This window comes from Podarcis liolepis (genome assembly GCF_965112155.1).
Source record: "Podarcis liolepis genome assembly, chromosome: 9".
In the NCBI taxonomy this organism is placed as follows: Eukaryota; Metazoa; Chordata; class Lepidosauria; order Squamata; family Lacertidae; genus Podarcis; species Podarcis liolepis.
Genome location: NC_139564.1, coordinates 23,164,918 through 23,187,909, shown reverse-complemented (window position 1 = coordinate 23,187,909; position 22,992 = coordinate 23,164,918). Strand labels below are relative to the sequence as shown.

The following is a 22,992-nucleotide window of genomic DNA, read 5'->3' as shown; positions in this document are numbered from 1 at the left end:
TACTCACGCCACATCTGTTTGTGATGCAACCTGATTCCAGAAAAACTGTTGTAAGGCTATCAACACATTTACCCTGAATTTTGAACCCTTGGCCTTTGATTTGTGTTGCTTGCCTACACAAGTACAGAGGCCTTTCTGCTGCAGACATTTCCCTTGAACATGTGGAAAGCTGGAAGGAACCATGTGGCAGCCCTTTTTTACTCATTTTGCCCCTTCATGCCAGTAATGACTGACTAGGGCTGAAATCTTCCTTCTTCCTCATTGTGGAAGGCTAGAATTTTTATTTGCAAGAAATCAGGGCTTCAGGAAGCTGGGTAAAAAACAACAACACACCTTCTGCTGGCTTTGTTGCAGAAGCAACAGACTTCCTTAAACTCCCTATCCCTTATCTTTTGTTTGAAACCAATATCCTTCAAAAACGTACATATCGTTCGCTGGGCTTTTCAGCATTAACCAAGGTGTTTGAAAAGCCATTTTCCTCATCTTCTTTCTCGTGCAGAAAATCTTGAAGTTCGGTTACATTCTGTGCAGCTAGAAGCGTAGACTCCTGGAAATGATGAAAACAATGAAATGGGCAAAAGATGTGCGTGCTCAGATGTACACACAAATGGAAGAGGAGGCACATGAAGGAAATGAAACGGCTAGGTCAAGTTTGGGCAATTTGTGGCCCATCCAGATGTTAATGGGCTGCAACTCCCACCTGACCAGTGCGGCCAATGGTCAAAGATGATGGGAACTGTAGCGCAGCAAGATCTGGAGGTTCCCCACCCATGTGCAAAGCAGTCTGCATTCCCCTCCAATGCTAGCATGTGTTTCAGTGGATGACATCCCCACTAAGGAAGCTAGAAGTCTGTTTGACTTGATATTCACTTAAAACAGAATGAGGTGCATCAATGGATAGCACGTTTCAGAGGATCTCTCATGTGAAAAGTTCTACCCAAGCAGGAAATTATCCCTGCAAAGACCGGACTCTGTTACAATCTCTCTCGTTTAGATTTGTCATCTTTCCTACTTGATCCAGGAAGTGTTTTAGATTTTTCCCGTGCTTACACCACCCTGCAAACCACCATCTTCTTCTGAACCAGGCCTTTGACCAAGGATGAGGAACCTGTGGCCCCCACAGATGTCCACTTCTCATCCGCCCCAAACAGCATGACCAACAGTCAGTGATAATGGGAGCTGTTGTCAAGCAGCATACAAAGTGACATGGAGCCACCCATGCCTTGGACTAATATAGCCCTAAAAGCTTTTGCCAGGAGCCACACTAATTGAGGTCTAACCTTCATATCATTATGCAACTTGAGAATTCATCCTGGTCTTTTAAAACATCTCATCCAGTGGATTCAAGTTTCACACTCATTCAGAAGAAGCTAATATTCGCTTGCAACATGCAAGTAGCAAATGGATTCTTTTTTTAGTTGTGCTGCGTTAACACTCACCTTCAGATGCTGTAGAGACACCGAAATATTCTTCACGCAGAGTTTGACCGTCTTTTCCAAACTTCTAAATAACTTCTCCTCTTTATTAAAAGTTTCATCTTTCACCTAAAACACAGGGCAACACCGAGATCAGGAGCAGAGGCCACTCATTAGTAATTGGTGGAGTAGCCCTAACACTAGCAGAGATATTGCATAAAGTATTTCTGCATTCCTTCCACTGAAGCTACAAGAATAGCTTTAAGTGCTCTTAGACTGTGGCCTCATGCGGACATAGTGATAAATTATGAAATTTTTATTTGGTTTTCTGCTTTTATAAAAACAAAACATACACAAAGAAAAAAAACAAAAGACAAAAACATGTATAAAATCAGCATATCCCCGTTTCATGACCTTGTTCCCTGACTTCCCCCCACCTCCCCTCGTGCATCCCAGTTTCAAGATTATATCAGCAAATTGGTGTTTCTCCTCTTAACAATCTTATTCATCTTATTACCTTTTTTATAATAAAAATTGATTTTCATAAGTTGGACTTAAACTCTCTTCCATCGATTTTCATTTTATCTTAATTAAAAGTCATCTTAACCAAACCTAAAAATCTTAAGAGTTTTTAAGAGTCTCTTCTTCCCTCCCTCCCATCCCCGGTTTTTGTCCCTTCCCAATAAAAATCCAAATTCGAGATTCTCAGCCTGGGTTCCTCACGTCCGAGGCTTTCAAATCTCTTTCAGTCCCTCTCCGCCTGTCCTGTTGGTAGTCCTTTATGTCAGTCGTCGGGTCTGGGAAAAGTTCTTTCACCATCAAAGTGTATCCTCTTCCCACAAGAAGATTCAAACGTAACTGCTGAAGAATTTCCACAAAGTCTATCTCTTCAAAGTCTAAGTCCAAACGGAGGCCCCAATCATATTTCTTTATTTTACAATCCTGTATTCCGTTTTGTCTTGGGACCTCCTCCTTCTTCTTCTGTGTCTTTCGCAGACTTGTGGTAGATATGTTCCCAGCGTCTCCTTGCTTGTATTCCACGGATGTCAACTTTTGGTTGTTACTTCCCAGGATTACTTCTTCTTTTTCTTGTTGTTTAGTCTCTTCCAGCTCTGTAGTTATTGTTTCCCACTCCGCTGTGGATTCTTTCTCATTGAGGTCCTCAATACAAAGAGCAGAGTTGCCTGTTCCCAAGGTCATAGTCTCAAGTTGTTTATTCATGGCCAAGCTCTGCTCTTGTAAGATTCCCACCAATTGAAACATCCTTTCGATTTCCACTAGTAACTTTCCTTCCACAGCCATTGTATCCATTGTAGTTTCACAGAATTCCCCCTAGGGGGAATCTGGTTACTTATTTGCCTTTTCACCAACAATCCTTTAACTGATTATTGTTACTTTGTTTCCAACAGTTTTAGCTCAATTATAACTCGTCTTAGTCCAGAGGGATCTTAAATGACAATTTCTCACTTTAAACCGCCCGTTTGGCAGCTTTGACAGCTGTCAAACTCCGCAGCTCTTACACAGGCACAAAGGCAGGACGTTCCCGAGCTCGGGAGGGGGGGTTGTTTAAAACAAAAGAAGGGTTTCCAAAACTCCACTCTCCAGCCCAAAATTTCCTTTAGTTAAATCTTGGAAGTTAATGTCCTTTTTAACTCACCCCGCCAAGGGTAGGCTCTCCAGCTTAGCTCTTGTGTCGTTGCTTAGATCGTCTGCAAGGGGGGGGGGTGCGGACTTCCTTTTAGCACACCCCCCGGTCGTCTCCAATTTAAGGTAGATTTTTTAAAGTCCCAATCCGTCTTACTCACGGGTGATTCTTTCAGTCCAAATTTTCAAGGAAGGAAGTCAGCGCTCTCTGGTCATGGCTCGCGGCTTCGCTCTACCAAGGTAGCGATCGACTCTCAGTGCCACGCCACCCCCGTATCCCCTCCGCAGCCTTTAAAAAGGCTCTTTGCGAATCAGGGGGGGCGCTTAAGGCACCCGCCGAGTCTTCAGTCCGCAGGCTTCCGCGCCTGCGGTTTTTAAGGGTCCCCGCGTCGCCAGCGCGGCAAAGACCCATCCTCGGTAGAGCCGATTCCCTCCGGAGCTCGGAGGGAATCCGCCATTTCCAGATCGCGTCAACCCGGAAGTCCATAGTGATAAATTATGGCTTATCCTTATTGGAATGAATTAGCTGAGCCAACCTCGAGCCAAGAGGAGGAGAGGAGGTTGGAAGATTTTGTTGTTTCTTCTGGATGCAGACAAACCATGGTTAGTCTTAGCTAGCAAGACACCTTCAGACTTTGGCTTATGTAGCTGACTTGTTCCAATTCAAATGAAATGCTAAAACATGGCGAACTGGAAGCTTTTGTGTCAATTTTCAATCTCCTGCTCACAGCTACATCAGAGAGGGGAGGAATGCATAAGTCCAAGGCTCACACAAGCTCATTCACAGAACGTTAAACCATAGGTTAGCACTGTGCCCAAACCAGGCCTATATCTTGTCACATTTCATTTCATTTCAATCCCTTTGCTCATGTTCCCAGATATATCCTTCATCATCTCAGAATTACAAGTTCCATTTCATTCTTTTAAAAGTAATGCTGAATTTATGCAATTGTCATCATAAGGCAATAGTGGCACAAATTTGATCAAATATCCTAGCGGTGGGGGAGAGATGTAGTGTGGGAACCTGAGAAGGGAACAGTAAGTTGTATCTTCTGCAGAAAGTGAAGAATTGAAGAAGTACTGTGTGTTTTAATGAATGGATAGATACCCAAACAGACATCCTCCACACTGATGAGTCTGCCTTCTATATAATCAATAAACTTCCACAAAAAGTGCAGATGAATTAAGAAAGTGTGTGTTTGTGTGGATGGATGGATAGATGGATGGATGGATGGATGGATGGATGGATGGATGGATGGATGGATAGCTAGATAGATGTTCTCCACCCTTATGAGTCTGTCTGCTGCCTGGAGTCATGCTCCATATCCCCCCACCATTTGAAGCACAAAGAGTGAATATGATGGACAGGGACTTTTCTGTGGTGGGACCTTTTGATGAACAGCTCAGCCATGATGTTTTCATTGGAGTTTTTCTGGTGTTGCTTTTTAAACTGCTCCATTGATGCTGCTTTAATTCTGTTCTTGATTGCTATTCCTGTGTCTGCTTTAAATTTTTGAATTTTTATGATTTTGCTCTATTCCATTAATTTTATTGCTAGTGAGTTCCACCTTTTCTAGCTAGCAATTTCTAACTTTCATTGCTAGTGATTGATACCTATTCTACCTTTACAGAAAGGTACATATATATATGAGAAACAATCGCTGAGACGGCTAGAGCGCCGGTGGCAGATAACTCATTCTGAAGCTGACCAGACACAGGTTAGAGCTCAGTGTCAAGCCTACCAAGTGGTGGTAGCTACGGCGAAGAATTTCTTCACCGCCTCTATTGCATCTGCAGAAAACATCAGCAGGAGACTCTTTCAGGTGGTTCGAAATTTAGCGGAACCACCTGCTCCATCGGGGCCCAGTATGGGCCATGTGATCTCCTGAGCCATTTTGGACTCATCTGTCCATGGAGGCGCAGGTCAATTCTGTGTCCAGGGCAGCTGCTTATCAGCTCCATCTGGTAAGCAGGCTGAGACCCTACCTACCCGCAGACTTTCTCGCCAGAGTGGTGCATGCTCTACTTATCTCTCGCTTGGACTACTGCAATGCACTATATGTGGGGCTACCTTCGAAGGTGACCCAAAAACTACAACTAATCCAGAATGCGGCAGCTAGACTGGTGACTGGGAGCGGCCGCCGAGACCACATAACACCGGTCTTGAAAGACCTACATTGGCTCCCAGTACGTTTCCAAGCACAATTCAAAGTGTTGGTGCTGACCTTTAAAGCCCTAAACGGCCTCGGTCCAGTATACCTGAAGGAGCGTCTCCACCCCCATCGTTCGTCCCAGACACTGAGGTCCAGTGCCGAGGGCCTTCTGGCAGTTCCCTCGCTGCGAGAAGCCAAGTTACAGGGAACCAGGCAGAGGGCCTTCTTGCTAGTGACACTTGCCCTATGGAATGCCCTCCCACCAGATATCAAAGAGAAAAACAACTACCAGATTTTTAGAAGACATCTGAAGGCAGCCCTGTTTAGGGAAGCTTTTAATGTTTAATAGACTATTGTATTTTAATCTTCTGTTGGAAGCCACCCAGAGTGGCTGGGGGAAATCAGCCAGATGGGTGGGGTATAAATAATATATTATTATTATTATTATTATTATTATTATTATTATTATTATTATTATTATTATTATTACAAATTCTCATGCATACATACATATGCAAATATCTACAACTGTGACAGTGAAGCAGATATGAAGTAGGGGAACAGCATCACCCTAGAATGAGGATAGTGCAAAACTTCTGTCTGGACCACTCATGCAGAAATGTGAACCTCTTTCATGAGACAGAAGCCATAGTGTGTGGCATGAAGTTGTCACACCTGACCTCCTGATAGCTGTGCTTCTGCTACTTATTTAGGAGCTACAGGGAGAGGGATTGAGGCAGCAGGGAGGTTGACACAGTGCAAATGTATCAGCAGCAGCAGTGGATGGGCTCTGCCAGTACATTTGCACCGCGCCAACCTACCCATCATCTCTCTCTCCTGGTAAGCAGCAGTGACTCAGCTTTCAGAAGATCAGGTAAGCACGACAACCCCAACATGCCACCCGCTACAGGATAAAAGATTTTGAACATAGTGTGGATTGCAAGGCCATCCCACTTCAGTTCATAAACGCCTGCTAACCTCCTGCATGCTTGGAAAACACACGTTCGCAAATGCAACCGTTAAAAGTTTTAACAGCAAAAAGAAAAGGAGGAGTGGGAAGCTTAAGAGAAGTGACAGAAATTTCCCTTTGCTTCTTAAGTAGGGTCAGCAAGATATCAGAGAAGCATGGGGTTGATTTTATGACACTTGCCTAGACTTTCATCTCTCTTAGCTTGCATAAAAATGTATACGAGCAATGCATCATTTTAGATCATGCATTTGTCTGTCCCTCTGCTCATTACTGTACTTCTGCAGAATTAATACTTGCGCAAAGTTTGAGAGAGACTCCTATTATTTCAGAGGCTGACCAATACTTGTCCCGATTTGAGGGTTGGCATTTTTATTTCCTTCAGTTTTCTTTCTTTGTATAGAAGAGAGAGAGAAGATGACGGCAACAACCTTGGAAGTGTCAAATCTGGTCTTCTCTTCTAATGCAGTAGGAGTTGCTGCAGATGTCAGAGATGTGAAATGTGAGTGCTCTGAACCTCTAATTAAAGGGGGGGGAGGATGCTCAGTCATTCATAAAAGCATTATATCCTCCCCCCACTCAAAGTGTTTCTCCAGTATTTGAGTTTGAAAAGTGTTTAGAAAAAGAACACCAAACCAGAGAGAATATACTGTCTGAATAAAAATAGCTTCTCTTCGCAATTAAGGACATTTCACGGTGGCTGGCATTGGAAGGCTGCGAGTGCTGCTAGCAGATAGTTATAACTTGCATGTGTGTGTGTTGTGTAGTTTGGAAGATGTGGGAGAGTCACATGGCTCATCCAAACAGGCCTCACTCTGGGGACTGGGAGAACTACATTAGCAGTCTTAGTCAGTGCTATTTTTCTAGAAAAAGAGGTGCCAGAATTCACCATGAACGTCTCCCCTGTTCTCTTATCATGCAATGGTGGCCACCTGAGAGATGCTGGAAGAGAGTTCTGCTGAGTTCTGGCTGAAAAAAACCCTGGTCCTCGTCTCCATTGTCCAGATGTAATATAGGATTTAATTCACAATGGCCACCATCAGTTTGCACAGCTGATAAGCCCACATTCATTGCCCACACTCTTCTCAAGAGCCATCATAAGGCCTCTTACTTGCCAGGATGGAGAGATTTTTGTCTCCATGTGTGTAGAAACCTTTTGCCTTTGTGTGGCTTAGCATACTGTATCAATGTAATCATTCCATCCATTGCTGTGCCCATTCTTTTCTCTAGTGTCACGTACTATGACTTCCAGCTTCCTACTCCTGACACGTGGCCCCACAGAAGGTTGCCAGTGGGGGAATCCGCCCCTTGTTTGAGAAACATGAATACAATATTCATTTGGATTCCTGAATTCCTTTGCAAAACAGGGAGCCAGGCTGTGCTGCAGAGCCGGAATGAATGTTGCCTGCTGTGCTCTTAAGTTCTCTTCCTGCCACAATAAATCTATTAATGATGGACAGTCCCATCATATGAGCAGCTGCAAAGACTGTGTGATTGCAGTTCCCTGGCTCCAAGGGGGTGACAGTGATGGTTGGACACTCCTGAACCCCTGTGCTGCATCAACAAGCCCATTCCAGAGCAGAAGACGCAATACAAGCATTGCCCCTTCTTATCCCATTGGAAAAGCAGCCCCATCAGAAACACAGGGCTTCTTCTGAAAATGCCAAGCACAGGGCTATCAATAAGCCTTGTGCTGCAGTGCCCAGTGGACAGTCCTGTCTGCCTGTCGAATTTGATCTACAAGACCAACCCTGATTAGGGGTCTGGCCAATGGAGCAAAAAAGCTTCTCCACTCCTAGTTTACACCCTTTAAAAAAACACTCTGTAAAGAAAAATGCCAGACACCTAAATACCTGAGGTTCTCCTCCAGTCAAAATTTTCAGGTGGCCAGTGACTCTCTTTGATTTTTTACTAATCGAGTGAATGTTTAGTCTTGCAAATTTCTCTTTTAGAGATTCATCTTCGTCATTTTTCTTATACTTCAGCACTACAATTAGAAAAAAAACACATCAATACATCAAATCTGCATTTATATGGGGCTTATCCTACTGTCCTTCAAAGTCATGAAGAGACCAACAAAAGACAGAAAGAGCTGAAGGTTACTACCTATGGAAATAACAAGGATAATGAAAATCATTGTGGCCATATAAGCTTTTAAAAATCCATCTCTCTAATTGTTCCTGTTGTTTGTAGTAGCTCCTTTGATGCTATTTACTGCAGAACATATAATTCCGTGTGCTATAATAATTTTCATGCCTTCACGATTTAAATCCCTAGTGAATCTGCTTGACAGAAGCTGAAACATAACAAGAAAAACATGCCCCAACTTTCTTATACACCTTATGCAAATGCAAGAATCCAATGGTGGACCTGAAACAAATATAATATTTCATTTTCTCCCTCACTAGTTAAGACTAGTAGGCTGGAAGTCAAATACTGTATGCTGTTTTTCTCATAAACATCTGAGGTCACCTAGCTGGTAACTTGAAAAACAGAATGTTGAACAAGATGGACTTTGGTTTAATTCTGCAAGGCACACACTAACATCTTTAAAGGACCCATTTAATTATCACGGTCAGTGGCTGTGTTCAGATAAATTATGGTTTATCACACCATGAATAAGACTTACATCCTGCCCCTCTCTTAGCTAATCCTGACCTACTCCTCTCCTCTCCCACCATGCAATGGAGTTCAGAGGCTTTCACGTTAGGAAGTTTCTTTTCATTAAATATAGCAGGCATGGCCAACAGGTAGATCGTGATCTACCGGTAGATCACTGGACGTCTGTGGTAGATCACTGGCAGATCACTGGCTCCCCCCAAAGAAGCCCAAGAACTTTGGCTCTCCTAAAAAAAGCTAAACATTTTAGCCCTGCAGCCCATAAAAAGAAGCTCAACAACTTTGACCTGAACCCCCAAAAGGGGGGTAGATCACTGCCAGTTTTTAATTCTGTGAGTAGATCGCAGTCTCTTGGGAGTTGGCCACCCTGAAATATAGTTTGCATTGTTGCCCAAACCCAGAAAAACCAGCCAACTTCAAACCATGGTTTATGAAGCTGCCTTGTTTCTACTAACCATAGTTGAGTTTAGCCAGTTTAGTGTTTAGACACACCCTAAACTGTGATTAAACTAAAACGGAAGCTTCCAAACTCCTTCTTTGGAGCATGTACCCAAACTGACATGGGAACATAAACAATACCTGGAAAGGCGGTTGAAACATAGGTTGAAGCCAAGACTTATTGGAGTTTTGTGAGCCCAAGCCAAAAATTACAAGAACCCCACTGGCTAAGGCCAAAGGTCTTATTCTCCAGCAGCCAATGAGATGCTTCTGAAAAGCCCTCAAGCCAGGTTTGAAGGAAATAGCCTTTTCCTGCAATTACCCCACATTGTTGACACTGCCTTACCTAAATCCTTTCTTCTTTTAAGTTCGTTTATATTTGTATTCATGCCTTTCACAGCAACCAAGGCATCCTGCAGTGCTGTGTGGTCCGGGTGGGACCTGGGAGTTGCATTCAAGAGCTCACATAGCAACAAGGGATACTTCATCACACGCTGGATGGGTTTGATCATCAGAGATCCCATGTCCAGAAGGTTTGGTTTCCCCCTGAAATTTAAACAAAGCTCTGTTAAGTCAACAAATGAGTTCCTGAAGGTGGGGGAGACAAAGGTCTTAGTTCCTTGTAGTGGCTCCTTTCACAACAAATCCATAACTGGCAAAGCTATTCCATTTACTGTAAAATATCTAGTGGATGAAAGAATATATGAACTTTGGAAAAACAAACAACTGTTATCATGAGTCATTCTAATTGCAGGTATACCTGCTGCTAGCTAATGCTTTATATTCTTTATTGATGTGGCTAATGCTTCCAGCATTTTCACCCCTGTAAAAATTACCCTTAGTTGTTACAATCAACCATTTAGTTTTCTTCCACTTGCCATTTAAGCCTTCTTGCTATCTTTAAAAAAAAAGTATACACAGATGTTTCAAGAACAAGGACCCTAGGGTGCTAAAACAGTGTTTAGGGTGCTGAATGTGAGATCATATGATTGCTTCCCCCTAAAGTGAACAGCAAGCAATGGTGACTATAGTCTGTCACCACTACATAGGTACTCAGTATGACTTTGCCAAACAGATGACATCTTTAAGCGTACCTCTTTATTACATTTTCACATCAAAGCCAGTAGCAGACAGTGCGATGGAGCACTGCCACTCACCTGACCTCTGGTCAGTCACTTTGCTGCTGCATGGCAGGGGACAGAGGGCAAGGAGGGAGGCAATAGTGTCAAGATTAAATGCACATTGTGTTATTAGAAAGTTGGCAACCCTAATATAGAAGCATCATCATGGTCAGCTAGTGTATTTGGCAACCCAGTAAGTCAATGCTTGCTTGCAGCACATATGCTTCTGATATATTCATTCTTTATTAGTATACAGTTGTAGGTTGGAAGTTGAAGGGAATCCAAAACGCAGCTTCTGATTGGCTTCAGGAAGCTCCTGCAGCCAATCAGAAGCCCCGCTAGATGTTCGGATTCCCAAAATAGTTCACAAACTGGATCAGTCACTTCCGGATTTGCAGTGTTCAGGAGCCTAAATGTTCAGGAACTAAGCTGTTCCAAAACCAAGGTACGATTGTATAATGTTTTTAAGGCATACATCAAAGCCTTTCATTCTGTCCTATCTTTTCATTTTAAACAGTTTCATTCTTTCCTCTCCTTTATCTAAAACATCTAAAAACATCTTAAAATTCCAGCAAAGATGCAAGCTGGGGAAGATCTAGGCTTGTTGGAAAAAGGTCTTCAGTAGGTGCTGGAAAGACAGCAGAGACAGCACATGTCTAATATTGAACAGGGGTGAATTCCAAAGGGTTGATGGCACAACATCAATGGCATGATTCCTACATTGTTTGGAATGAACCTCTTGATAAGATGGCATAGGGTGAGATGATCTTCAAAAAATAAAAATAAAATCCATCATTAGCAACCTTACTCTTCCTTGCTTGATGCTGCACCAAATATAGAGTTCTGCTTCTGCAGCACAATTGATTTTAAAACAGCAGCAGCAGCAACTTGAAATTACTGTTGTTTTCCTCAGAAAACCCATGCGAATGCAAATATTTAAAAGCAGCTTCAGGAATGGCGTGAGGTAGATTTCAAGTGTGCCTTTGCTTCCACAGTTAGTCTTTGGATGGCTTCCCAAGTGATAAACAGCTCTCTGCTTGCATTTGTGCATGCCAAAATCTAGCAATATGGGTTGGAAAGATAGGAAGTTTGCGAAAAGATAATGTTTCCCTGGGGCATGAATTGCTACCCAGTTCAGCCCATCTAATTTGACCGAGTCAGATTACCCAGCGATAACTCTCCTTAGATTAGTTGTGTTTTTAACATGCATGTTTTCGCATTACACCGCAACCCTGGAGAGGGAAGGAAGGAGAGATAGAGAAGGAACACAGTCTCCCTGCATAAGTTAAAACAGACCTGTAGCATCTTGTGACATACATTGTGCAGAAAATTAAGCCGATAATTCATTTGTGATGCTTCTTCAGCCATACACCGTCTTCGTGCGGATTTAGTAAAAAAATTCTAGCACCATAGGTAGCTACACTGATCTCATCGCAAATCGCTGCTACTCCTTTACACTCATATTAACGCAGCTGGCTTAATTCTGACAGAATCCACTTCCTCTGCAGATGGCAGGCAATGAAATGAAGTCATATGCTGAATAACAACATGTAGCTTCTCCCCTCCCCCCCTCCAAAAAACCCTTGAAGTTGATGCAATTGTAAAATGGAATAACCTCATGTTCTGTCGCCCTGAGCAACTTGAAAGGAGGACAGGGGGCGCAAAATGGAATAATGATCACAGATATTCTCGATTCGTGAAAAACCCAGGTAATCAGGCCATCGTTTGAAATCCTCTTTTCCTAAAGCCCTATCTGCACCATACGCTGAAAGCACTTTTGTGCCACTTTAAACAGCGATGCCTTCCCCCAAAAGAATCCTGTTTTAGAAACTAGTGAGCTCAAAGACAGTGACTGGAACTGATCTTGAACATTGACTTGGGGCAAGGGGAGCAACAAGGTTTTGAATTTGTTGGACTAAGCCTCTTTAGCTCTCCAATGCTAGAATGGGGATTCTTAGCAGAAGTCAGCAAACGATGGGTTAAACTCAACAGGATGAATCATTTTTTCAGAGGCTCAAGCAGGAGGTTGGGGAGAGAGCTGCTTGAAAGCCATTTTCCAAGCAGCAAAAAGGCTTTCAAATAGTGCTGTGCTGTGCTTTGAAGTCTCAACAACTGGTCCTTCAAGGCACCACCTGGCATCGCAAGTGGGTGGCCTGTCTAATAAAATGCCACTTTACAGTTTGGTATTATTTTTATCTTGAATTACATCTTGGAAGCGCACCATGATCATTTCCTTGCTTAGGCCCTCTAAACATATTGACCCGACCCTTCTGTAAGTATTTTGCGGGAACAAGTCAAGCACATACTGAGAACTTTAAAGGTAAAGGGACCCCTGACCATTAGGTCCAGTCGTGGCTGACTCTGGTGTTGCGGCACTCATCTCGCTTTATTGGCCGAGGAAGCCGACTTTTGTCCTCAGACAGCTTCCGGATCATGTGGCCAGCATGACTAAGCCACTTCTGGCGAACCAGAGCAGCGCACAGAAACGCCGGTTACCTTCCCGCCGGAGTGGTACCTATTTATCTACTTGCACTTGACGTGCTTTCAAACTGCTAGGTTGGCAGGAGCAGGGACCGAGCAACGGGAGCTCACCCTGTCGTGGGGATTCGAACCACCGACCTTCTGATCTGCAAGTCCTAGGCTCTGTGGTTTAACCCACAGCACCACCCGTGTCCCACTGAGAACTTTGCATCTGTGCAATTAAAGTGGACTAAAGGAGTCTTGTTGCTCTAATGCAGAGTTTCCCAAACTTGGGTCTCCAGCTTTTTTTGGACTACAACTCCCATCATCCCAAATTAGCAGGACCAGTGGTCAAAAATGATGGGAAACCCCTGTTCTAATGCAACAAATCTTGTTGTTGTTTTCAAATTTGACTTTCTACAGTTTGGAAAGCGACTGAAATATGTGAGATAAACAAATCATTAATGGGAAAATGTATAAATACTCTGCAAGCAAATCAGGAGGAATTTAGGAGGAATCACTCCATAAACAATTTGAAATGAATGCTCAATAAAGACTGGGCATAATCTAACCACTGCATAAGCTTTATACAAGCAAATCATGATGAATGGTGAATAATTGGTTTATCTATACAGCAGTGTTCATTCTCAGATGTTGTTGGACTACAACTCCCATTATCCTCAGCCAGGCTAGTCCTTGGCTAAGGATGATGGACACTGTAGTCCAACAACACTGGGGACCAAATGTTGAAGAACACTAATCAAGAGGGACTCTTAGTCTCTGCTTGGGGATGTTTTCTCTATTTTATATATGAAGGGCATTTTGTTAATAATAATAATAATATAATAATAATAAACTAAGGCAGGAGCAACATTCAGTCGTGAATCTCCTTACCTATAGCATCCTGCTTCTCATTCCAAATAAGCTACCAATATTTTAAACTTTCCCACAACTGGGGAAGTTGCTCCCTTGTTATGTGATAAGTGATGAACCAATATGTTCCAAGCTGCAAATAGTTTTAGAGGAGTCCAGCAAATGGGACAACACAGTGACTCTCACTTCATAGAGAAGTTATCTGGTACATTATCCCAGTTTAGGGAACAACACTAGCTGGCATCTCGCACTACAGCACACTTAGCCTAAAGGCTAATTCAGCTCTGCATTGAACTCAGCGACGGTTATATGGGCAGAGAAAGAACCAGGCAATTTAGCTTGACAGCTTGGGGGAGCTGCTACCACGCAAGAAAGTACAATATTTCTCCCTGCTTAAACTGAGCGGCAAACATCTATCCTCAGAAGAATTCTGATTTCATCGTGGCCACATATTATTTCTGTGTGTGACTGTCAAAAAATTATTCACAGATCTCACAGAGGTATTTATTCTGCTATAATCGCCAATCTGCTGCCTTTGCTGTGAGTTATGGGGCTCGGCACAGAGGCAAGAGAAAGGGTTACTGTGAAGCTGAAATGTCTTGGAGGCAGGTGTTTCCAGGGCAGGAATCCACAAGCTAAAATGCTCATTAGGGTTTCCAAGAACAGGGACTGTTATTGTGCCTGGATTGTGAAAGCCAGAAGGTTTCATAGGTCCCCCTTATTCAGCCACCACGGGGTCATCCATAAACTGGCCTCTGAAAGGTAATTGCTGATGAATTATTGGCCAATTTACATCCCATGTGCAACTCACAGTTTATGGCATCTGTTTTTGAAGGTGATAAGCGCACATTAATTTGTGGAAGTGCGGCACAAGCAATTTGTGGCAAGTCTGTGCTCTTCTTACACTTACACACACACACACACACACGCTTTTCTCTCTCTCTTTTACAGTGGTACCTCGGGTTACATATGCTTCAGGTTAGAGACTCTGCTAACCCAGAAATATTAACTCAGGTTAAGAACTTTGCTTCAGGATTAGAACAGAAATTGTGCTCCGGTGGCGCGGCGGCAGCAGGAGGCCCCATTAGCTAAATGGTGCTTCAGGTTAAGAACAGTTTCAGGTTAAGAACGGACCTCCGGAACGAATTAAATACTTAACCTGAGGTACAACTGTCTATGGCTTGTCTTTTGTTTAAAGCTCCACAATCTTCACTCAGAATCTCTTGATCTTTATCTGGAGAGGAAACTTTTTAATTTCTGCCTCATCCCATCCAAGAGGAGTCTATTGGATGGACCCATTCATTCAACACAGACATTCAGTTTGCTGTAGATCGCCAGAAAACTCATCCACGATGCATGGGAGGGGTTTATTTTCAGCCTGAGGCAAAATAAGTGGGTGGGACAACAGGTGTGACACATACCTCTGTACAGTAAGCTACACTGCAGCCAGTAGCATGAAGAATAGCAAGAAAGAGGCATTATCACATTTCAAGGCACTTGAGGCGGGTATGTGAGTAGGACCAGTGAAGGGTATGACCTAGGGTGATGGGGTGTGGCCTAGAGTGGAGGTATGACCTGGGGAGAGATGTATGGAGTGGCCTACAAGACCATTTTGGACAGGGCTATAGCTAGGGGGTGGTGAGGCGGGACCCGGCCAGGGGTGCAGGCGAGGGGGGGGAAAGCAAAATTGGCTTAAAATATGTCCATAAATAAAAAATTTGATTATTGCCTCATAAGAAAAGGTTTTTAATAGAGGGTGAATTGAACTGGGGTGGGGGTTGGAGGAGAGGCGGAGAGAAGAGCTAATTTGTCAGTGGCTAGGGGGCGCAATCTGGATGATTCTGCCAGGGGCGCAAGATCACGTCTGATTTTGGAACCCCTGGCCTCAAGTTCCCAACCTCTGGCCCAGTGTACTCTTTTCATGGATCAGTCAGATATCAATCTGGCAGCATAACATATCCCCCCCCCCCCTGAGATGACAGCCTGATGAAGACTGCACAAAATCCATTCCATTACTTTAAATTCAGCTAAAAACAACCCCGTTAGCAGGGCTAAGAGGAAGAGAACAGCAGTCTCTGCTTTTGTAGAATTCCAGCTGGAAAACTGGAATTTCAGGGGGAATGACTCAGACACGTGAAGCAGCAAAGCCACAGCTCAAGTCCTCTTGTCCCAATGGTCTTCAGCCCTTCCCAACCAGTGGTTTGTGGAACTGCAGATTTATTTATGTATTTGAATTTTTATTCTCTGCAGTTTCATAAAATATATCAAAGTGGTTTACAACATAAAATACAATAAAATCCACCTATAAATGTCTCTTTTTTAAAAAACCAGTCAAATTATTTAGAATGTAATTCTTGTTTTTATGCTTTGTTCTGGTACTACTTAGGCTCACCTTCATTTTGAAGGGGGAAAGTGGGATGTAATTTATGAATGAATGAATGAATCATACCAATTTCCCAAACATGTTGCAAGTGCTGTTGGATTCCCACTCACATTAGCCCCAGTCAGCATCTCCTGATACGTACCTAGGTCAGCAGAATCTGAAGGACCATAGGTTCCTCACCCCAGCTGTCCCTCACCCACCTCCCTACAGATGTTTTGGACTACAACTCCCATCAGCCCTGGCTAGCAAGGTAAAAATATAATAATAATAACAAAAAAGAAATATGGTACATACCCTTCTTCATATATCTTTCTGCCAAGAGAGAGGGGGGGGGGGAGGGAGAGAAACAGAAGGATCTATTAACAGACTGATCTTCATTATATTGATTTAAATGGCTAAGTCCACACATAATGCTACAACATTGTCTTTAAAAGGATACAGTGCAGTAAGCCTTGATTCCTGAGCTCCCCGCTCCAGTGCAAAGAGGAGACTGAAAGCTTTCATTTCTGTTATAGATTAATCATAGTTTAGGGTAACATCTGTACCCTAAACTGTGGTTAATGTTAACTATGGGGTTTTTTTTAACAAGCCAGATTCTTAAACCATACTTTAAAAAGCTAAACTGATTCAACCATTCATAGTTAACATTAACCACAGTTAGGGTTCAGGTGACATGGCCAACGGTATAAGCTAAAATTAAAAGCTTTCAAACTCTTCCTTGTAGCCATGCAGCAGGAGGAGGGAGAAGCAAGCGAACCAGATGCTTGCCTAGGCCTATTGTTGCAACACTAAACTATGGCTAGCTGTTATGTCCAAACCATACCAGTGGGAGTTACTTTTGAGTAGACAAGTTTAGGATTTGGGAGCAAACAGTGTTAACTTCAAGGAATACTTAAACCAACTGCATTATTGGACTTCAATCACTACCAAAATACCGTAATAAGGCAACCTGCTAATAAGGCTTTTTTTTGTTTTTGTTGTTGTTTAGTCGTTTAGTTGTGTCCGACTCTTCGTGACCCCATGGACCAGAGCACACCAGGTACTCCTGTCTTCCACTGCCTCCCACAGTTTGGTCAGACTCATGTTTGTAGCTTCGAGAACACTGTCCAACCATCTCGTCCTCTTTCGTCCCCTTCTCCTTGTGCCCTCCATATTTCCCAGCATCAGGGTCTTTTCCAGGGAGTCTTCTCTTCTCATGAGGTGGCCAAAGTATTGGAGCCTCAGCTTCAGGATCTGTCCTTCCAATGAGCACTCAGGGCTGATTTCCTTAAGAATGGATACGTTTGATCTTCTTGCAGTCCATGGGACTCTCAAGAGTCTACTCCAGCACCATAATTCAAATGCATCAATTATTTGGCGATCAGCCTGCTTTATGGTTCAGCTCTCACTTCCATACATCACTACTGGGAAAACCATGGCTTTAACTATATGGACCTTTGTTGGTAAGGTTTTTTAAAGGTAAAGGTAAAGGTACCCCTGCCCGTATGGGCCAGTCGTGTCCGACTCTAGGGTTGTGTGCCCATCTCACTTAAGAAGCCGGGGTCCAGCGCTGTCCGGAGACACTTCCAGGTCACGTGGCCAGCGTGACTAAGCTGCTCTGGTGAGCCAGCACCAGCGCAGCACACGGAAACGCCGTTTACCTTTCCGCTATAAAGCGGTACCTATTTATCTACTTGCACTTAGGGGTGCTTTCGAACTGCTAGGTGGGCAGGAGCTGGGACTGAACGACGGGAGCTCACCCCGCCGCGGGGATTCGAACTGCCGACCATGCGATCGGCAAGCCCTAGGCACTGAGGTTTTACCCACAGCGCCACCCGACTCTTACATATGTCCTAAATCAGTCTTCCCCAGTCTGCTGCAGCTCTGAGGTTTTGGACTGCCTGGTCAGGTATTACGGGAGTTGTAGTCTAAAGCATCTGGGAAGGCTTTTCTAGACTCTCTGGGGTTATACACAGAAGCCAAAAAGTTCCAATAAATCTGATCTTACAGCTTCCTGAAAAAGCAGTTTGTAACGGGAAGGGGCATAATGAAAAGGCTTGGGGGGGGGCAGCAAAGACAAGCCCCAATATACTTATGCACAATTTTACAAAATGAGGGTTAAGGATTTTATTATGGTGATAATTTAATTTAGACACAGATGTGCTCAGTGCATTAAAAGGATGGAATGCTTCAGTTTAAGATGGTGCTTCCCTGAAGCAACCTATTTTTTTTTTAAAAAAGCCTGTTTTGGTGGCATCTTGGATATTCTTTCCATTTGGGATCCCTCTAATAACAGTGAAATATATTCATATTTCCAGGAAAGGAGCATAAGTGTATGTTCCTAGTAAATGCCATAAAACTCTGGATTTATAGGAGATATTTTGTTTTATATCCATTTAAGCTCTCCCATGACAAGCAGTGAGCAAGAGATGGAAACAACCATTTGAAAAGTTCTTACTTTAAGGACAGCAGGCAGTCACGTATATGCTGCTTCAGTTCTTCGTCTTTTTCGTAGGATTCCAGCAGGACGTGTGCATCATCGTGCTGGTAACAGTAGATTTTATACGTGTCTTCTAGTAGGTCTTTCATCTGCAAAAACACTTGCCCTGTTAAAGTGTAAACAAAAAAGCCAAGAAGATGAAAAAAAAGCACAACATCAGACAATTTAAGGTCTGCTTCAAATATGTGAACCTGCCAGGCCTTGATGGAAGATCTGCTCTCTGTCCCATCTACTCACGAGTACATTCCAGTACAAGAGACAGGGACTTCTTGGTGGTGTCACCAAGAATGTTGCATATGAATACCTTCCTGGGTAAGATCAGCTGGTTTTCTCTCTTTGCTCCATTATCTAAACATTTTAAAACCCAAAGCAGCTTTCAATGTGCATTTTAACTCTTCTAATGTTATCTGCTATATGCTGGGACCTTTAAGATGGGCCACTGGTCTGACCCAACATTCTTACATTGCCAAGAATGGTGGAAGTTGTTCTCTCTCTCTCTCTATATATATATATATAGATATACGTGCACTGATGATAGTCATTGTTTGGATGGGGAGCTTTTATCCATTTCTGCAGTCATACAATCAATCAATCAATCAATCAATCAATCAATAGCTGAATTCGGTTCCACACAGTCACAAAAATGAAGTCACAAGCCAGTCACAAGTCAGTCCCATAAAAAGAAGAAGTCACAGTCAAAAAATTAAAAAGCCACACCAACAAAAACACAAAAAATAGCAAAAACAAAAGCTCCTCCATGTTGTGTGGGTGCTCAGGACTCAATAGCCTATAGACTCAACAGGAAGCCTCTGATTAGCAGCAGGGGACTCAATTTACAAATGGAACACACTCAACAGGAAGCAGAACATGTTTTGCTTCCAAGGCAGAGTTCACAGACTGGAACACCTACTTCCGGGTTTGAAGCGTTCCATTTCCAAGTTGTTCATAAACTAAGCTGTTCTAAAACCAAGGTACCACAGTATTTTGTTTCCCACAGTGGCCAATCAGTTGCCCACGGGAAGCCCAAAAGCAGGGCATGGGGGTAACAGCCCCAAAAGGGCATTCAGAGACATCCTGTCTCCGATTCTGGAGGTAGCAGATGCAGCCATCACGACTAGCAGCCCTTGGCTATATTTGCACTCAAAAATATTTGTTTTATTTTTATTGTCTTTGTTTAAGACATTGATATCCTGCTTAATCATTATCAATTCTAAGCTCTAAAAGCAAAAACAAAAAGGAAACCACACAGAAAATGAAGCAATAAAAACTCATCATAAAACTGAAGTCTACCTTAAAATGCCTGCTGGAACAAAGGAAGTATTGGTCATGCATCGGAGTTCAGCAAGCATGGTGCCTGTCAAATCTCAGCTGGCAGGGAGTTCCACAGGCTTGAGTCGGCTGCGCCGAATGCTCAGCTTCTAGTATTTATGAGCCATGCAGCTAAGCCATGGCGGGAACCACCAACGAGTGGCGTAGCGTGGGGGGTGCAGGGGGGGTCGGCCGCACCGGGCGCAACATCTGGGGGTTAGGGTTAGGGGGCACAAATCCACGGGTTAGGGGGCGCAAATCCACAGGTTAGGGGGCGCAAATTACTTGCCTTGCCCCGGGTGCTGACAACCCACGCTACGCCACTGCCACCAACAGACACTTAAAGATTTATATCTCTTCCCTTCCCCACAATAACCGAACATTTGGAAACTTTTCATACTGCATTTCCATCTTTGCATATTATAGGGAAGTACAACAGAGGAAGCGTAAGGGAATTGTGCTTCCTTTTTCCACTGCTGAGATAATGTGTGCTTTTTATCCTGCCCTTCAACACCTGACACACAGAACACACCTGCTGAACTTCTGCATGCAAGACTGCTCTTAAAGTCATAGAAGCAAGACGGAAGAAAGGAAGAAGAAAGGGGGAGAAGGCAGCCCTGTTCTTCGGCTGTAAGAGAAAACAGCAAACAAAACAAAACTATTTACCATTTAAGCATATGACATAATTAAGAGTAAAGGTAAGGTGAGGTAAAGGTAAAGGACCCCTGGATGGTTAAGCCCAGTAAAAGGGGACTATGGGGTGCGGCGCTCATCTCACTTTTCAGGCCGAGGGAGCCAACGTTTGTCCACAGACAGCTTTCCAGGTCACATGGCCAGCAGGACTAAACCGCTTCTGGCAGAACGGAACACCATGACAGAAGCCAGAGCGCACGGAAATGAAGTTTACCTTCCCGCCGCAGCGGTACCTTCTTATCTACTTGCACTGGTATGCTTTCAAACTGCTAGGTTGGCAGGAGCTGGGACAGAGCAACGGGAGCTCACTCCGTCGTGGGGATTCGAACCACCGACCTTCTAATCAGCAAGCCCAAGAGGCTCAATGGCATGGACCACAGCCCCACCTTTATCTTATTAAGAGTAAGGCCCATTAGATATATGATGCAGATGCCAGTTGGTTTCTACAGTGGGTATGAAATTGTTATAACTGTTTTTTTATATCCAAATGTTTATATCTTATTATGAATTAAATTGTTGCATGCATGTTTCATTGTGGACGTTCTTGTCCTTATTCTTTATTGTGGAAACATCTCAAGATCTGTCATAGAAAGTGATTCATAAATGAGAGAGAGAGAGAGAGAGAGAGAGAGAGAGAGAGAGAGAGAGAGAGATGCTGAACTATAACAGAACAAAACACGGCCTCATCTGGTATGTCAGCTGCTTAAAGGCTTGCAAATAACATTACTTTCGTCTAAGAAGGAGTGCATCCCTATTGTACATTTCTTTAGGCTTCTGGCTAATTCCAGCCATCCTCTGACTTTCTTTTGTGCCTAATGACTGCGATGAATGGCAGATACCAGGGAGGGGGGGAGGGGGATGAATTCAACCGACAAGAGGTTAAATGTGCAGCTTTCATTAAAGACAGTGTGCGTCCACAATCTGGCTAAATGGGGCCATGTCCTTTATATTTCAGATATACAAAGAGAGAGCTCTCTACCACTCACATCATTTGCTTTCCTCTTTTAAGCAACAACAACATACCAGGCTCTCCTAGTCAGATCACACTTGGATGTTGCAGAAACCTGAAGGTTGCTTCAAACAGCAATTCTTTAAAGCGCCTCCAGACTGTATGTATTTTGGAGGAGGGATTCAAGAACTTTAGCTTTGTGCATTTATTTATTTTATTGACTGCCTTTGTGCCCACCTTTCCAGCCTAGTCTACCTCAGAGGGCTTTGTGAGGATAAAATGGGGGAGGGGGAGCTCATTTGAAGTGGATTTTGCTCTAGTGAAACAAATCTACTTAACAAAACACGCACAGAGAGAAACTTTTCATGGTTTGGAAAGTGATGGGGAAATAAACTGAAAAGTATGGGATGAAGGAATGATTAATGGGAAAAGGTGTAAACACCCTGCAAACAAATCTGGGTGACTGCAGGATGAGTGTTCATAAACAAACTAAACTGGCCAGTTAGGTCCAGTCGAATTCGACGATGGGGTGCAGCTCTCATCTCCGCTTTCAGGCCAAGGGTGCTGGTGTTTGTCCGCAGGCAGCTTTCCAGGTCATGTGGCCAGCATGACTAAACCGCTTCTGGCGCAATGGGACACTGTGACAGAAGCCAGAGCGCACAAAAGTGTCATTTACCTTCCTGCCGCAGCGGTGCCTATTTATCTACTTGCACTGGTGTGCTTTCAAACTGCTAGGTTGGCAGGAGCTGGGACAGAGCAACAGGAGCTCACCCCATTGCGTGGATTCAAACCACCAACCTCGGCAAGCTCGAGAGGCTCAGTGATTTAGACCACAGCACCACCTGCATCCCTAAACAAACGGGAAGGAATGCTCAGTAAAGACTGAACATCATCTAATCACCATTTAAGCTTTGCACAAGGAATATCAAAATGAATGCTCAATACACAGGTCATCTGTAGGAGCATTTACTGTCTAATGGCATATTGCTGGGCACGGATTTCCCCTCTCTTGCTGTCCAAACTACAGTTAACCCCAGCCAGACTGACCAATGGTCTGGGATAATGGGAGTTGTAGTCTAGCAACATCTGGAGGACCTCAAGGTTCCCCATTCCTGCAGCAGGGGAAAGAACGTAGGATCCGGGAAGATTGTTCTTTCAGGGCTCTACCATCGCCATCGATCCCCGGCATTGAATGTGTTGGCCTAGTGTGGGGCTCCGAGGAGAGCTTGGCTGTCTGGCTGGTGTACCGGCCACCTAGCGCACCAGCAGCCACCCTGTCAGGCCTGCTGGAGGCGGTGGCCGGCTGGGCCTTGGAGTTCCCTAACCTATTGGTATTGGGAGACTTCAACTTCCACGCTGATGCCACTCCCTCCTCACAGGCTCTGGACCTGGTGTCTTCCATGGCGACACTAGGGCTCTCCCAGTTTGTTTCGGGCCCCACACATCAAGCAGGCCACACGCTGGATTTGATCTTTGGCGCCGGTATAGAT

At 43.8% G+C, this 22,992-nt stretch overlaps 1 protein-coding gene across 2 annotated transcripts in view; it reads right to left on the bottom strand.

Annotated features, from left to right (window-relative positions):
• The window catches only part of ARHGEF38 (Rho guanine nucleotide exchange factor 38), a 61,497-nt gene that overhangs the window by 13,273 nt on the left and 25,232 nt on the right, over positions 1-22,992 (bottom strand). For both annotated transcript variants that reach the window (XM_083459211.1, XM_083459212.1), the window contains exons 4-9: positions 18,511-18,658; positions 16,368-16,385; positions 9,583-9,782; positions 8,033-8,166; positions 1,440-1,544; positions 425-547 (exon numbers count right to left, since the gene is read on the bottom strand). In XM_083459211.1, coding sequence (XP_083315337.1) covers positions 425-547; positions 1,440-1,544; positions 8,033-8,166; positions 9,583-9,782; positions 16,368-16,385; positions 18,511-18,658 — 728 coding nt within the window. The remainder of the gene's footprint in view (positions 1-424; positions 548-1,439; positions 1,545-8,032; positions 8,167-9,582; positions 9,783-16,367; positions 16,386-18,510; positions 18,659-22,992) is intronic.